This window comes from Chelonoidis abingdonii, chromosome 3 (assembly GCF_003597395.2).
Source record: "Chelonoidis abingdonii isolate Lonesome George chromosome 3, CheloAbing_2.0, whole genome shotgun sequence".
In the NCBI taxonomy this organism is placed as follows: domain Eukaryota; kingdom Metazoa; phylum Chordata; order Testudines; family Testudinidae; genus Chelonoidis; species Chelonoidis abingdonii.
Window position 1 is genome coordinate 134,092,688 of NC_133771.1, and position 18,554 is coordinate 134,111,241.

The 18,554-nt window shown below is 39.9% G+C and overlaps 1 protein-coding gene across 1 annotated transcript in view; it reads right to left on the reverse strand.

Moving 5' to 3' along the window:
• The window catches only part of WDR27 (WD repeat domain 27), a 234,081-nt gene that overhangs the window by 186,634 nt on the left and 28,893 nt on the right, over positions 1-18,554 (reverse strand). The window contains exons 7-12 of the mRNA XM_075064119.1: positions 18,126-18,196; positions 17,003-17,117; positions 16,198-16,330; positions 9,892-9,995; positions 9,387-9,454; positions 4,864-4,997 (exon numbers count right to left, since the gene is read on the reverse strand). Of these exons, the coding sequence (XP_074920220.1) occupies positions 4,864-4,997; positions 9,387-9,454; positions 9,892-9,995; positions 16,198-16,330; positions 17,003-17,117; positions 18,126-18,196 (625 nt within the window). The remainder of the gene's footprint in view (positions 1-4,863; positions 4,998-9,386; positions 9,455-9,891; positions 9,996-16,197; positions 16,331-17,002; positions 17,118-18,125; positions 18,197-18,554) is intronic.

Sequence of the window (18,554 nt, forward strand, 5' to 3'; positions counted from 1 at the left end):
CCCAGGGAGCAGTCAGGAAGTAGGGGGGGTTGGATGGGGAGGAGTCCTGGGGGGGGTCACATCAGGAATGAGAGGACGGGTTGGATGACGTGGGGGAGGGCTGGGGGCAGTCAGGGGACAGGGAGCAGGGGGTGTGGATGGGGCAAGGGTCCCAGAGGGGCCATTAGGTAACAGGGGATGTTGGATGGGGCAGGAGTCCCAGGGAGGGGGGCAGATAGGAGGTAGGGGCAGGGCCAGGACCCCCTCCCCTAACCGGTCCTCCATACAATTTACGAAACCCAATGCAGCTCGCAGGCCAGAAAGTTTGCCTGCCCCTGCTCTAAGAATTTTTTTAAAAAACCCAATTCATTGCTCATTTATTTGAATGGTTACTGAAGAGTCCAAAGACAGTATGGGTGAAATGCTGGCCCTACTGAAGCCAGCAGAAGGTCTGCCAAGGACTTCAGGATTTCACCCACTATATTAGCTAAACTACAGTATTTTACAGTGATAGGCAAATGAGTAAATTAATAAGATGTGATCATGGAACAATAGAACCTCTAATGTGTGTTTCAGATTTAGAATACAAATCCATAGTTCTGTACACTGAGAAAAAATGAGAGGTTACTCACCCTGTGCAGTAACTAGAGTTCTTCAGATGTGTCTCCCCCACAGGCACTCAGTGCTTACACCCCATGTGCCTTTGAGATGAGATATTTGGTAGTACCACCTGTTCGGCCCACACATTCACCCTACACATCCTTGTGCCCCAGAATGAAGCTATAAATGGCTGTACAGTCAAAATGCCCTTAGTTCCTTCTCAACCACAAAGTCCTCAATGGAATCGCTGAAACAAAAGGGGAAGGAGGGCAGGTAGCGGAACACCCATGGGGACACACATCTCAAAGAACTCCAGTTACAGCACAGAGTGACAAGTATCAGAGGGGTAGCCGTGTTAGTCTGGATCTGTAAAAGCAGCAGAGAATCCTGTGGCACCTTATAGACTAACACGTTTTGGAGCATGAGCCTTCGTGGGTGAATACCCACTTCGTCAGACGCATGTAGTGGAAATATCCAGGGGCAGGTATATATGTGCTAGCAAGCAAGCTAGAGATAATGAAGTTAGTTCAATCAGGGAGGATGAGGCCCTGTTCTAGCAGTTGAGGTGGTGAAAAACAAGGGAGGAGAAACGGTTCTGTAAGTGGCAACCATTCACAGTCTTTGTTTAAGTCCTGAGCTGATGGTGTCAAATTTTGCAGATGAACTGACAGCTCCAGCAGCTCTCTCGTGAAGTCTGCGTTCCTCGAGTTTGTTCTTGCTGCAGGATGGTCGCCTTAAGGTCTGCTATAGTGTGGTCAGGGAGGATTGAAGTGCTCTCCTACAAGTTTCTTGTAAGTCTGACACAAATCAGATATTAGGAATAGGCAATAATACCTTAAGGTGACCATCTGAGCAAAAAAACTTCAGGAACCAGACTCAAAGATGAGACGGCTGAGCTTCAGTTCAAGTTCTGCAAAATTTGACACCATCAGCTCAGGACTAAACAAAGACTGTGAATGGCTTGCCAATTACAGAACCAGTTTCTCCTCCCTTGGTTTTCACACCTCAACTGCTAGAACAGGGCCTCATCCTCCCTGATTGAACTAACTTCATTATCTCTAGCTTGCTTGCTAGCACATATATACCTGCCCCTGGATATTTCCACTACCTGCGTCTGACGAAGTGGGTATTCACCCACGAAAGCTCATGCTCCAAAACGTCTGTTAGTTTATAAGATGCCACAGGATTCTCTGCTGCTTGCACAGGGTGAGTAACTCTCCTTCTTCAGGGGGCTTCACTTCAGGTGATTACTGAGCAGTTGCCTCAGGTTGAGGATGGGGCTTCAGAGCCACATCCACTGATAAGACTGCATTCCCAAAGGCAGCATCCGATCTTGAAGACTGGACCACAGCATAATGTCTGGAAAAGGTACATATTGGGTATATACTGAAGTTCAAGTTGGAGTCTTGCAAATGTCCAGAATAGGAATACATTTGAGCAATGCCATAGAGTTAGAGAGAGATCTCATGGAATGGACCAAATCCCTAGAAGGAGGCTGCATGTCAGATGATCTGTAACATGATATAGCACAATCAGAAGTCTCCCAATTAAGAGACTCTGGGTGAAAACTGCTGAACCTTCAGACCTAACTGCAATGGACACAAATTGTCTGAGTGAATTCCTAGATTACCCGATTCCACCCAGAAAAATGGCTAATGCCTTCCTAACATCCAACGTTTGTAATGAAGCATCCTCCCTGGACTAATAAGGTTTTGGGAAAAATACAGGAAGATGTACGAGTTGATTAATATGAAGCTCATATGACACTTTGATTAAAATTTAAGATGGGGACATAAGGAAACTTTGTTCTTGAAAAATACGATAAACTGAGGGCCCGCCACTGGAGCCCCTATTTCTCCAACCCTTCAGCCAGATGCGATGCGGCCATATTCGTAGAAGAATTAATGAGGGAAGAAGTAGCCACTGAATCAAAAGGGAAGATTCATAAGGCATCTAAGTACAGATTCAAATCCCAAATTAGAGTGGGTTCCTTAACTTGAGTGAAAAGGTTCCGTAATCCTCTGAGAAACCTCACAGTTGTGGGATGAGCGAAAACTGAAATCCTTCAACTGAAGAATGAGAGGCTGTTATAATTGCTATGAGTACCCTGATAGAACTTGTACATAATTTTGTCTTTTTAAACTCTGGAAGGTAGTCCAAAATATTGAGAAGGATGAGTGAGCAGCTGGAAAATGTCTCTGAACACACCAAATGCTGAACCTCTTCAACTTGTGAAGTTAAGTATCTCTCATGGAATCTTTTCTACTGTTCAATAATACCTGTTGTACCTCCTCAGAACATGAAGTCTCTACTCCCATGAAACATTGAGAAGCCAAGCTTTGAAATGAAGGATCCTCAGGTTAGGATGAAACAGCCGACTTGCTTCATGAAACAGAAGAGGAGGAATGGACAGAGGAGCCATTGCCTGACAAACAGTTAGGTGAATTAGGTCTGTCTGGCCATGTCAGAACTATTAATATGATCTTGGCCTTGTCGTGCTTGATTTTGTTTACCACCCTCAGAAGCAGAGGTATCAGAGACAGCCTCTTGTCCACAGAACAAGGTAAGCATCTCCCAGTGAGAGATGGTCTACGCATCCTTCCCATCAAACAAAGTCATTTGCACTTCTTGTTGGCAATCATCTATATCAGGAACTTCTCAAGTCAAAGATTTGATTGAGTACTTGAGAGTCCAACTCTCACTTGTAGTCCTGAAACTCCCACACAGACCTCGTTTGGGTCTTTCCCCCAACTGAGAGAATCACAAACTTGACAAGGTACCAACACCAGCTTGCTCAGACTGTGTTTGGAGTATAAACAGTCCTGAGCCAGTCCTGGAAACACTGAAGGTGTAGCCTGGCACGAAGTGTCACAAAGGTACATGCTGCCATGTGTCTGAGCAGTTGAAGAAAATTTCTTATTGATGTCTGTGGGCTGATTTGAATCTTTGAGATTAAAGCTGTTAACATCAGGAACCTGACAGTGGGCAGGTAAGCCCTGACTGATATTGCATCTAAGGAGGCCCCTATAAACTCTACCCATTGCACCAGGGTCAAAATAGATTTCTTGATGTTGATCTGCAACCCTAGCTCACAGAACAGGGACCTTGCCATCCTTATTGCAGAAAGAACCTCACTGAAGATTGGCCCTTGATTACCCAGTCACCAAGACACAGACATATAGTTATCCCCAGTTTTTCGAGGTAAGCTGCAACCCCTGCTAACATCTTCCAGAACACCCTGGGGGCAGAAGAGACACCAAATGAGAGCACTCAATACTGATAGTGATCTTGATCATTAAAAAGCAAAGGAATCGCTTGTGAGATGAATGAATGGTGAGATGAAAATAGGTGTCCTGAACATCAAGGGCCGACAACCAATACCCCAGTTACAACGATGCAATTATTGTGAGAGTCACCATCTTGAATTTTTGAGATTTCAAAAAGTTATTCAGGAGTCTTAGATTTAAAACAGGTCTCCATCCCCCGTTTTTTTCAGGACCAGGAAACCGTTGGATTAGAAACCCCCTGCCCTCTGTGCTCAGCTGGAACTTTTCTATCGCTCCCATACGCAGAAGGGAGTCAACTTCCTGACTTAGGAATGACTCGTGAGAGAGGTCCCTGATGAGCAACAGGGGATGGGGGAAGAGGACAGCAGGAAGGGCGCAAAAATGGATGGAGTACCCCAATCTTATAACTGATGGCTGGGGGAAGGTCTTGGCCTGGATCTGATACTGAATGGAGAGAATGTTCCACCATTAAGAGTCAGAGTCTTATCTCTCAATTCTTTATAGGCAGAGCTAGGAAAGCAGAGCAAACAGAGCACTTTTGAGGGACATACGACTCCTCCAAGCAGCGGATGCACTGACCAGGAGAGCTTTCTGGCAAGAGAGGCACCGTTTGAAGCCTAGAGAGCCTGGCATACTTCAGAGCAACAGTGATCTGAGAAGGGGGAAGGAATTGAGACTAACTCTTCAAAATACAAGCTAGTTAGCTCACTAGGTATAAGTAAGTAGGAAGGGTAATTAGTTTGTAGTTTTGAACAGAAAGGCACACTAACAATCTGTCTCAGGACGAGGCAGCAGAGAAGGAACTCAGGGTGGTTTGACTGCACAGCCTTATGTAGTCTTGGTGCCGCGCAGGAAGATGCATAGGGTGCATGCATGGGCCAAATGGGCTCTACAACAAAAAGCTTTGATCAAATGTTCATGGACTATAAACACATCTGAAGTGGAGCACCTATGGGGACACTACTAGAACCATCAAATATTTGAAACCATCCCATACCTTGCAATAACTGAAAGCCTCTTCTCCTTTCCACATAAGAGAAAATCACTCTGCTGAGATCTCATCAAAGCAGAAAGGTTAATCTCCAGCAAAGCAATCGTATTTTCAAACATCGAAGTAAGCAAGCAGAAAACCTGCAGAGACAAGACCATGATGTAACATTCCCCTCACTTCAAATTAAGCTATAACTCTAGATAAACATTATTGATAACAGCAGAAAGTGGGGGATTATTCAATGCTATTCCGAAAACTGCTCATAAACCAGTAACTGATTTTATTCGGGTGGATCTAATCCATTTAACAAAGGGTTAAACAGTATTCAGGAGGGCAGCATTGTCTTCCTAAACATACGTTCAAACTGGTTAAGGAACTTAATTGCTTCACAAACTGGCCTGCACACCTGGGGTGAAGTGTGAACTCTAACCGCCTTACAATCCGGATATCACAAAAGTAGCATGAAAAGGAAGTGTATCTAGGAGGAAATTCCATAGTCTTCAAGGAAGTCAATTTATATCAAGATCCTGGGCTGAAGAGATGAGTAAGCAGAAGTCATCTTTAAAACAAAAATGCTCTTGTTTTTAAGTAGGAACAAGGCCCTTGGCTCAGCTCACAGTCCTGTGGGTAACAAGCACTGCAGCAAATAGGCCATACCAGCAGGAAAAATTCACATGCCCTAAGTAACAAGTCATGCTTTCTTGACGTGGTGCACAAGCTGCCACACTATCAAATAACTTTTAGAGCTTAAAAGGATTAGGAGGGATCCTGCCCTGCAGCTTGCTTGGGAACAGGGCTGGCCGTACCATGAGGCGAAATGAGGCGGCTGCCTCAGGTGTCAGACTGTGAGTGGGGGGGGGGGGGACGCCACTAGGACCCAGAGTGTAGAAAATTGTGTCTCCTCCTGGTGAATATGTATTCTCTCTGCTCTACTGCACAGAGATGGTGGAGTGCTGTGCTGGAGGAAGGAGGGCACAAGAGACACAACAGGCAGGCAGGATAAAAGGTGAAAGGCAATAACAGAAAGCAGCAGGAGCTGCAGGGAGAGAGAGGAGGAGGAGCCTCTTATGTACCTCTCTAGCACCCCCAGGAGCTTGGACTGATTAACACCAGCTTCTCAGGGATCTTCCTGTTTCCTGCTGCTTCCCTGAACCCACCTGAGGAGAACAGGCAGTCAACTGAAGTAGTAGGAGCCAGCTAGGCCCTTAAAACACTGATCTCTTCCCTCACTCGGGCCTTGCTACCAGCCTGCTTATTTGTCCCCCTCAACTGAGTATTGAGAGCCACTATCGCTGGCACAGAACAGCAGTCATGAGTGAAAGAACACCACACCCTTCTGGGGCAGCATTCAGAAAAAGAAAGCAAGCAAAGGAAGCTTTTCTATCTAAGCAGCAAGGAGCTCTCCTGAGATACATAGACACAGATGTTCACAGGGAGCCTTCCGGCCCCAGGGAGGATGTGAGTGGTGAGGAGATGCCTGATCTTCCAGTTAGTCAGACTGCAGGTGACCTGGCAGCTACTGCAGCACCATATCTCCATCTCAAATGGACGTAACCATGCACATTCCTGAAGAAAAGTGTAGATCAGAGAAAAGCATGGTGGAGGTGCAAGAAACAGCTGTTGCTGAATTTAGTTCCTTAAGTCTAGATGATCCAGGACTGTGGACCCGCTTGAACAGTAATCTGAGGGACATCCTTGTACTGCATGGGCCACAGCAAGTGAAAAACTTCGTGTTTCCCAAAGACAATGAAAATAGAAGTTTCCATCCAACACATTACTGGCATGAAATCCCCAATGATGACAAAGTGGAGAGGCCATGGCTTATGTACTCAAAAATCCAGAATACTGCAGACTGTTTCAGTCTAACATTCCAGCCACATTAGGTTCTCCAAGAACAAATGACTGGAAAAATCTGGCTAGAAATCTGGCATGCCATGAGAAGACAGTAAATCACCAGAGAGCATTCCATAGGTGGAAAGAGCTTGGTATGAGACTAAGGTTAAAGGCCACCATAGATGATCAGCATCAAAAGAAGATTGCATCAGAGTCTCTTTACTGGCAAAATGTTCTGAAAAGGCTCATTGCCATTGTGAGAATGCTTGCTATCCAAACCCAGCACTGCATGGCACTTCAGATCAGCTGTATGTGCCAAACAATGGAAACTTCCTTAAAATTGTGGAGCTGATGGCTGAATTTGATGCTGTACTCCAGGAGTATCTAAGAAGAGTCACCACCCAAGAAATGTACACACACCACTACTTTGGGAAAAAACAATGCAAAATGAGATCACACAGTTATGGGCAACAAAAGTCAAACAGAAGATAGTGGCAGATCTGAAGTCAGCAAGATATTACTGTTATTCTGGACTGCACACCTGACATCAACCAGATGAAACAAATTACCTTAATGGCGCATTTTGTAACAACAACAGAACCTAGTGAAAATGTCCCTGCAATGGTGATTGTCAGAGAGTATTTTCTAGAATTTATTGACATTGATGATACTACAGGAGCTGGTATGACAACTATGCTTCTTAAAAAGCTGGAAGATACGGGAATTGCGATAGCTGACGTGAGAGATCAGGGCTACGATAATGGTGCCAACATGAGAGGAAAGAACAGAAGAGTGCAGACACAGATCCCAGAGTTAAAACCTTGAGGTTTTTTTTGTCCCATGCAGCTCTCATTCATTGAACTTGGTGGTCAGTGATGCAGCATCAGCTTCTAGTGAAGCTGCTGAATTTTTTAATGTAATTCAAAGCATCTATGTATTTTTCTCTGCAACAACTCATCAATGGCAAATTTTGAAGCAACATCTGGGAACATCCTCTCTGACACCAAAACCACTGAGTGCCAGATGATGGCAAAGTCGAGTGGAGGCGATAAAGCCTATCAAACACACACCAAATTGGGAAGACCGATGATGCCATAGTTGCCATTATAAAGGATAATGCTATGACAGGAACTGTTCGTGGGAGAACAGTGGCAGAGGGAAATGGAATCACCAGAAACATACATAACTTCAAATTTCTGTGTGGCTTAGTGTTCTGGCATGACATACTGTTTGAAATAAATGTTGTAAGCAAGAGACTCCAAGGTGTTGGAGCAATGGAACAACTGGACAAAGCAAAGTCATACCTACAGTCTTACCAGTCAAATAAGGGATTTCAAAACATTCTGCAGAGTGCACAGAAGTTGGCAGAGGAACTTCACACTGAAGCTATTTTCCCACTCATGCAAGAATACAAGAGAGTCACCAAAGAAGACATTTTGATTATGAGGCATAGGATAATCCCATAAGAGACCCCAAACAACAATTCAAAGTTGAATTCTTTAACCAGGTGCTAGATTGTGCAATACAGTCAATTGAAGAATGTTTCATGCAGCTCAAGGAACACAGCAGTATATTTGGGATGTTGTATGATATTCCAAAACTCCTCACTATACCTGAAGACGACCTACATCAGCAATGCAGGGCACTAGAGACAGTGTTGGCACATGATGACATGCACAATATTGATGCGAGTGATTTAGGTGATGAACTGAAAGCCCTTTCAAGTTACATTTCAACAGGATCAACTCCAGAGGCTGTTCTGGAATATATGTGCACAAATAAGATGACACCCGTCTTTCCAAATGCTTTTGTTGCTCTGCACATACTTCTAACACTTCCTGTAACAGTTGCCAGTGGAGAACACAGCTTCTCCAAGCTGAAGTTAATAAAAACACATCTACACTCCACAATGACACAGGATAGGCTGGTCAGCCTTGCAATCATCTCAATAGAGCATGAGCTGGCCCAGACTGCGGACCTTCAGAAAGCAGTTCAAATCTTTGCAAACAAGGCGGCACAGAAAGCACCACTTTGATTATTCAAACAGACAAAAATGCTAGTGTTTACTATGCAAACAAAAAATGTTACATTTGCTGTTTAGGTGTTTGAAAGTTAAGTGTTACTTAACATTTTTGAACAAGGCATTTTAAGTTGTTAGTTCTCCTTTATTGGGGTAGGTAGCAGAGCAGTACTATGAGAGGAGTAGAATAGGAAGAAGGCAGAATTGAGACCTTTCAAAGTTTTGGCCCAAGCAAGGGGGTATGAGGGCATCATTTGAACTCCCCACCTCAGGTGCCAAAATGTTGTGGGCCAGCTCTGCTTAGGAAAGAGAGAGGAAGACTTCTTACATCTTCTTCCCCACCAGAGCACCTGCCTCATTTGGTATGAGCCTCATAACTGTCTGAGGTTCATACCAAAAACCAGACAAATCTATAATAGTATATATATGGTGGGGATTTTAAAGTTACTCATTGACTATACAGTAGAATCATCAACCACCTTCAGTAAAAAGTACTATACAATTCACAGCAAGGAAAACAAAAATTTATTCAGCATGCTTTCAACATTTTGATAACAAAACTTTAGAAAATAAAGCAGAGAAGTTTAAAACTAATTGAACAGTATTTGCACTGTTCACCTGAAAGTTATTGAATACTTAATAACGTGTAAAACAAACATAGTAATTGTGTGCTTACCTTCCCATTAACTGCCTTTCTCATTAATGCGCATGATCCAGCAAATTGAATGGTGAGGCCACTGTAATCTTTACCAGAAAAATTGTAAAATTGTATTGTCCCTTTTGTAACAAGAAATTAAATCAGAAAATATTCGGTGCAAATCACTTCTGTACTAATTTTACACCAGTGTAACTCCATTGTCTTCAGTAAAGATACTCCCAGTTTATATCAGTAGAAGTGCAACATGAACAAAGCCCTTATGTCTAATAATCATAAATAAATTATAAAATTAGATGCAATTTCATTACTAATAATTACATAACAGTGTGCCAGTGCAACTGATCAGCACAACCAGGAAAAGGGACAGCATGTGAATTATAACCACATATTGATAAGGATTCCTGGCTTTCAGCCCTATGAAACCATTTTTGTATACCAATACTTATATCATTCACATCAGATCAGAGGGGAAAAAATACTTATGAATCATATCAAACTGTAATTAAATATTTTATGATCGTACCTTTATAATGTAAAACAGCTTCTAATTCAAAGTTTGCCAAGTTAATTATGAACAAACCAGTAGAGCTTCCTATCCACAAACATCTGGCATTTATAGCAGGAAAACTAATTGTAAACAGAAGAAAAAGAGTTATCTGTAGGTTTTCCTTTTTCTCACTTAAGATACACACAAACTGCTTTGTTCAAGCATGCTATTCCCCATTCCACCACCACAGAAACAAAGAAAAATTGCACCCCAAAAAAATGAAACTGGGCATTACAATGTTAAATGGAGTTTTTTTGAAAATACAAGTAAATTAGAAAAGTTGACAGGCTTTGAGAAGAACAGAAATATTTATGATTTTCTGTAACAGCTCAAAATGTTTAGGTTCTGAAAGAGAGAAGCCAAATTAATCATAATACAGTACAAGTAAACAGAAAAGTTGAATGGGAAAAAGTATTTGTTTTTTTTATGGTGGTGAATCAACATTTACTACAGTTTCTGAAAATATAACAATTATAAAAAAATTATCACTCTGTATTTCTAAGATTTCTACTAATGTATTTTCATTTTTAAGACTTCCTCCTGTTCCGATTACTATGAGTGGGCTGTTTCTCATCTGGTGGAGTGACATCCTAAGAGTAGAAGTGGTCAGAAATTTTCCACTGGAAAATGCTGATTTGATGGAATTGAAATGTTCCAGGGAAACATGCCAGTTCTATCAACATTTTCAGTGGAAGCCAGATGGGCAGGCCAGCTTGCCAGCCTACTTGAGTATGCAGGTTGGCAGAAAATTAGGATCCCCAGCTAGCTGCTCCCAAGTTGCCCATCTAGTGGGCATGCTGCCTGGCTCCCCAGCTGCCTGGCGCCCCAGCTGCCCACCTGGCAGGCAGACTGCCTCAGAATTCTAGCTGATTGGCTTCTGGATGGGCTCCCTGTGTTTCTATGTTATACCAACTATAACAGAAAATTATCAATTACTAAACAAAATACCAGTTAGACCCATTACAAGTGACCAGGTAGAATACTGCTTAAATTACCAATTAAAAACAATTAGAATTAGTAATTGATAGTCTAATACCAAGTAGCCATTATAGTACTAATTACCAGTTAGCAATTTATATAAAAAAATAATATAATCATAAACATTTATATTATGACATGTCAAAATATTCAAACATATATAACTAAAGTCTAATTGACAGTCAAAACCAAATAATTTTGATAGTATTAAAATAAAATGTAAATAATATCAAAACAAAATGTCATTTCAATTTTATTTGAAACCAAATTAGGGGATTTCGTTCTCAGGAAGTTTCAAAATGTCTGGTTTTTTGGTTGTTGTTCTGATTCTCAAAATCTATAGAGACATTTTGGAATTCCTCACACAACGGGAATTTCAGTTTCTAAACAGGTTTACCTAACAGACATTTGTGAATGCTACTGTCAGACTAATAAGAGGTTAATAAAACAGCAGGCAACCACCAGTTTCTCTTTTAACAAAGTTTTCTAGTACACAACCTATATGATCTCCACTGATCCTGTGACCAATAGTCCTGGCATTACTCCCTAAATCAGATACTGTTATCTAATATCCTGTCATGATTTGTTCTTACCAAGCAACTATAAGGTGCTCTGCCAAATTTTCTTAATTCTTTTGCTTAATATTTAGGATATTTTCTATGTACATGTAACGTTCACTTACAAATAATTCTTAATTAATATTGCTGCACACACTTTAGTGAACCACAATAAATTCAAGACCCATTAAGGAGTACAGAAAGTTGTCATGTTTCCATTGTAATAGCCAAATAAAATAGGGGCAAGAACTATAACCTGTGGGGAAAATATTTTCCTGCAGAAAGTTCTCAAATATTTTGCAAAACCTTCTTAGTAAATCCCAAACTTCTCCAGGTTCTTTCATTCCTCCACATCTGTTAGTCTATAAGGTGCCACAGGATTCTCTGCTGCTTTCATTCCTCCAATAATTTCGAAACAATGTAGTCAAAATGCACATGTTTTTGGTGGATCTTTGTGGACCACTCTCTTCCTCACTAACATACATTTTTACATGTGAAACTGAAGATTTAATAGCACGGTGTTTCTTCTAGACTGGGTGCTTTGTCAGATCTGCACTTATCCTTTTGCTTTTCAGAGTAAACTATAAGTTCTTCAGCACCAGACATTAAGAATCTGATCCAGAGCCAAGTGGCTTAGAGAATCTTTCCACTGACATCAATGGCCTTTCTATCAGACCCTAAAAGGAAGACTGAGAAAAGACTGTACAGTTTTCCAATACTTCAATAATTAAAAGTCTAAGATGTAATCAGTGATAATGCAGTAATAAAGTCAGGGGGAAAAAAAGAAAAGAAAAAACACACACACACACACACCAATGATGCTCCAAGACCCAGTTCAAAATTACAGGAAAAAACAGAAGGCAACCATGAAAGAACTTGAAAGATTGAATGGTGTTCTAACACCAATTACTGAGACTACTTGTTCAGTAAAATACTACTCAACACGAATAAGGATGACTGAATCTAGCCTGTTATTATCTATTTAAAAAAAATGATAATCAGGATTTGCTCTCTGTTTATTCCACTCCTTGTGCTACTACCAGAATGTGTGGTAGGGTGGCGGTAAGAGCACCAAATTGGGTTTAAAATGGAATTTCAAATAAAGAATACAATTTCACCAGTTGACAGTGCTAAACAAAAACAACACAGTAAGTTTTTTTTAAATTATTGCATTTTGCAATAACTGAGAGGAACAGTGTAAAATCTCTATATAAAAAGAATATATGCAAACACTATGCATATTTGTATGTACTCTTAATTTTACCCACCTATAACATGAACCCAGCAAAGGTAATTTATAGATATCTTTGGACATAATCAGGATATGAGAAGAGGAGAACTTGCAGGAATTAAGAAAAATGCCACTCTAACAAAGCCAGAACAAACATAGAATGTTCACACGTGTGTTAAGGCAGTAACACTGGAAATTTTAAAAAATGAAATCCACCACTCAAACACAGAAGGCAAGGGACCAGACTGATCTGTTGCAATTTCAGCCACTACTCTTATGGAAAGAGCTATAACTGAACTACGAGGCAATAACCCCAAAGAATGAGAAATGTGCTTAGGAAAAATATAAAAACTTGTTTATGACAAAGACTAACAATGTTCTGATGTCAAAACAAACACCTGGATCAACATTTTTTAAAAATTTTATTCCATATTTAAAAAAAAAAACCCCAACAGATGTTTTAAGTACTGCTTATGAAACAAGGGCTCAAGAGTTGAAGTGAGGAAATGGAAAAATACGAGACTAAAGTTTGGTATGCAAATTGTCACCACAGATGTACAGTTTTTCTTTTTTAAAAACAGTCAAACCCTGTCTTAACTATTAGAGCAGGAAAATATTTTATTTGTGGTTTCTGATGCTTCTGTCATGTTCTAGCTAGAAAATATGCATTTATTGCTCAGTCCTTAGCATGTGGGGACTTCTACTTTAAAAAATGATTTTAAATTAGCAGCTATGTTATTCAGTTATAACAAGGGAACACTGTACATATGGGACTTGATTCTGATCTCATACCCCCAGTTTCACGCTGGTGAAACTCCATTACTTCAGTCGACAGACTCTTGATTTACAAAGATTTTGGGAGGAGAATTAGGCACTCAATCTTTATAACAAGTTTTTTAATACCTTGATATTCAATATGATAGATTACTTTAAATCAGCAATTTTCATATTACATAGGAGAGTTAGACATTTTACATGTTCAAAACAACATACATGCCCAGAACAATGTCACCTGAATATCAACCAATACAAGACAAGGCAGAGGTCTCCTAGGCCTGGTTCACAAACAGTCTTTGTACCAGTCTAGCTATTTCATTAGGAGTGTCATTTTATGATTTTTTTCTTTTAACTGAAACAGTTATACTGGTACAACCCGTTTAATTGACACAGTTATAACAGTATAAAGATGTCTTATATTGCTATACTTTATTCCCCTTCCCACACAAGAATATGTGATACTGGTACATACGCTTTTATATTGGTAAAACTGTGACCTTGTCTATACTTGTGGTGGTGTATGTACACACCGCAGTGAAATGCAAGCTGTATCCTCACTCACTGTAGTGTGTAGCTCTCTGTGGCAGTGAAAGGCTCCAACGCGGCGAGGCAATAAGGAAAGGCTCTAGCGGCAAGGAGCTGTCAGAGCTTTTCTCCACCACCGTGAAAGACTCAAGCAGTGGGAAAAGGCTCCAACATGGGGGAGGCACGTAACACTCCACTGCTAGACCTGGGAGGCACTGCTTGGGCATGTAGAGAGCCATGCGGGGTACATACCCTCAGGTTCAGATGTGCAGGGCACTCTACTCACCTAAGCCATGTCTCACCATCTACACTGCTGTTTATACACATTCTAGCTGGGCATGCAATGTCTATATTTTACATGTGTTGCAAGTATAGACCTACCCACTGCATCTACACTAGGGTAGCTATACTATTTCAACTATACCAGTATAGTGAAAGTAATACAACTAAACAAACCTCCACTGTGGAATATTAGCTCTTATGGAGAAATCTGGTAGAACTCCCTATATTTAGATTGCCTAACATTAAAATAATAAATAATAATCATCATCATCATCATCTTGTGAGGGATTTTTGTTTATTTTGAAGCTGTAATACCTCCACTGTTCACTGCAGATCTCAGAAGTTTGGCAAGGGCAAAGTCCTATGGCTAGAGATATGCTTTTCCCATGGCATTTTTAAATCAGCAGGACTGGACAATTTACACCCAAGAATATCAAAAGAATTAGCCAAAGAGATCTCTGAATCATTAATGCCAATTTTAACATATTGTTGAACATTGGATAAGTTCAAGAGGACTGGAAAAAAGCTAATATTATAGTAATATTTAAAATGGGACAACCCAGGGAATCATAGGCAAATTAGTCTGACATCAAGCCAAGGCAAAATCATGGAAAGTCCACTATGGGACATTAACAGTTGAATTAAAGGATAGTAGCATAATTAATCCCCATCAACATGGTTTTATGGAAAATAGGACTTTCACACCTGATTTGGATACTATCACGAGTTTGGTTGATAAAGCTTACAGTGTTGTCCTAATATATTTAGACTTTTATAGGCATATGACTTCTTTTATAAAAAAAACCCTCAAGCTTTGTTAGAACTTAATACCCTCCGGGCAAGTCTACATTACAAAATTATGTCAACCTAAGTTACATCAATGTACAACCACAGCAGTAATTAAATCACTTTCAATCAATTTCAGTGGGATGTCGGCAGAAAAGTTCTTTAAAAAAAAAAAAGGTAATGAAATAAAAAGCTACACTTACAAACATTAAGGATATGACTATAACTGACAGAAGAAATTAAGTGAGGCTGCCTCTTCATCTTTAATTTGACTTTCCTACGTACTGCTGCATAGATGAAACATAAGATTACAACAGATCTGACCCCTGAACATTTTTGGCATAAACAGGGAGAACCTGAGTAGCAATCTTGACTATTACTTATTGTCTTGCTTTTTCCCAATTTGTCTCAGGCCCTTTAAGTGTGGTTGAATTCTACATACTGTGTCCAGGAGACACCCTCTTACTCCACAGATGTGCTCCCTCTCTGTATTCAGAGTCTTTGCTGCTAACCTTAGAGATGAAATTTAGCAAAAGCTTACTTTCACTGCTGGAAACCCGGCAGAGAAAATAGAACTATCGGAGAGGCAGCTGGATTCTATTCCTTTTTGTACATCAACAAAATAATTTATAGAGTCCAACTGCAAGGCCAGTGAGTTACACCTTTACAGCCCTACTGAGAGCAATGAGATAATACAAGTGCTGCCATGGGCACCGTTTGGCCGGGAGAACTTTTCTCACTGTCAGCAATGCGTGAGAAGGAAAGAACCAAGCATGACTTTTAGATTCCAAGATGAGTTTGCAGTGCAGATTGCAGATTAAAAAGAAAACAACTTTTTACATCTAACAGAGCACTGTTGATTTGAAAACGGAGAGAACATAAAAATGGAATCTCACAATACCTCTTTAAAAAAAAAAGAATTACTTTTCAGAGTAGAAGCTAATTTTGTATTTTGTAAATTATTTTGTATATTCTGCTTAAGTAAGAATAAATTACTAGAGCTTGCATCTCACTGAATGAACGAACTAATGTTACTGTTGTATCATGAAATTAAAATAGCTTGCAGTCAAATTAATTTGAGAGCCAAAATCAAATTGCTGGGCATGGTTTTCAGCCAAATAGTCAATGATAATTTATTGCACTTACAACTTTTCTTCTTTGCCTAAATTTATTGATTGGTCACAGTGTTCAATTCTGAGGACTGGCAATGTTGTTTCCACTATTTCTTCTGATCTCATGTCATTTGTGCTGTACAGCTTAGAAAACTTCTGGATTTGAACTAAAGAAGATAGACATAGACTATTATCAGACTAGTGAAATGGATCCAAAGTGACTGAAATGGAACAAAGAGGTAAAAAGGTTAGCACACTGGTAGTACAACATACTGGCATGAAGAGAGATCGCACTTAAGAGGACTTTGCTCTAGCAGATGGGAATACCAGAGCCAGCACACTAGAAATACCTCATCCCTCTCTGGAACACCACCACCCTATTTTGCTATTTTAGGGTGACTGGTCTCAGAAACCTAGTCCTGTCATTATCAGATGGAAACAGTCACTATGCCGCAGAGAGACTGATGTGGGAGGAAAAGCAAATAGCAAAAATAAAGATGCTTAGAACTTTCAGAGGAATTAACAAATGTTTATTCCAGTTATACATGCAATGAATACCTCAACAGGACCCAGTTCTGCTCTCCTTTGAAGCCTCTGGTAAACCTCTCACTGACTTCAAAGAGAACAGTATCTAATCCTCAAAGTACAGCATTTGATATACACAAACAAAGGGCAAGTTTCGTCCTCCTAGATACACAGACTTAACTCCTATTGAATTCAGTGAGAGTTGTACATGAAAATCTGAGGGCAGAACTCAACTAATGGTGGTTATAAAGAGAATTCATACAATCTGAATGAAAGCATAACATAGAAAAAGTGTTCTAGAAACATCACAATACCTAACTGTTGTCTAGATTTTCCGGTTTTGCTGTAGAATTTCTCTCGCTCTTTCTTTAAGTTTATATGTACCACACAACGGTACTGGTGTCCACTGAGCAAACTGAAGATCCAAAGCTGAAGGAGGAGGACAGAATCAATCACAGCATCAGCTTTTTTATACTGATAACACTCATGCACAGTGTGGAGGAAATATTTAGTGTTTTGTCTCAAGTTTATCAGCCTAATTAACAAATTAATACCATTTATCCCTCACAGTAGAGCATTCTCATTGCTTAAACAGCAGATTTTAGGAAATTTTAACATCACAAGTGCAGAATTTATAAAACAAAGAGTCAATCACTTGTATTCGTGTTTTAACATGTGATTAAAGATTTTCTAACTGCCAAAAGGCAGTTAGAAACCTAATCTTCATTTACTTTCAATGGGAGTTAGGTGTCTAACTGTCGTTTGTACCTTTGAAAATCTCCCCCATCATCTTTTTGAAATGATTATAAAATGTTACAGAAACCTTTGGAAACTTGCATGTGATATCTTATTGGCTCATATATGTCCTTTATTGCTTACACTTTCTAGACACAACAACAGTCTAGCCTTTCATTTTCTCCATACTCCTCTGAACTGGTGCAGTGGGTGAATAAAGCATTTTATGGCTATAGTAAGATGTTTTTCAAAAACAATCTTAAAGATTGACTAAACTACAGATTACCACAGATCTCAATTTGCAAGGATTCCCAGCAAGACTCACCCATATACTTCTAGCTTAGACTAAAAGTTATGCTGATTGGCCAATAAATAGAAAAAATTAATTGATTTTCACACCTCATTTTAAAACGAACTTGCAACTTCTCAGTCTACATACACAGTATATTCTATTACCAATATGTGATTTTAAACAGCTTTACCAATGTGTTTAGAAAAGTTTTTCCATTTAGTTTTAAAGATCAGTTCTATGCTATCAGTAATCAAAATTAAGGTTTAGAGCAGTGAATTATGCTAATTAAAGTTGTCTTTGTAACAATTCCAAATACACAGATTGTGACACTTCCTGATACACCCGATGTTCCTAAATGTTTTGATATTTTGACAAAAAATAATATTTAACAGAATTTGCTTGATTCTCACCTGCCCATCAGCACATCCTGTAATAATCTGTTTATTTTCTTCATCAATGAACAGACTTAGCAAAGGAAATGCTGTTAAAAAAATGCAGTTATTTTTATAATACACATAAATCAGATTTTATATTTAAAAATATGGTGCCAATTCAGTCAATGGGCCATAAGTACATGCTAATGTGCCTTTTCAAATTGTGGTAAAAGAAAACAAAATAGCTCTTTTCATCATGTGTGTGTCTGTTACAGCTATCCCCCTATTCCATTTTGTTTCTTACAGCTGTCCCCATACTCCATTTTGTTTTTTGTCCTCCTCCTGTGGCCGCCCCTCCCTGGCTGTTAAGTTGTTTACCAGGGCCACTGCCCTTCTCAAAGGGAGGGCCCCTTAAGTTGTTTACCAAGAGCCATTGCCCTTCTCAAAGGGATGGCCACTTGTGCT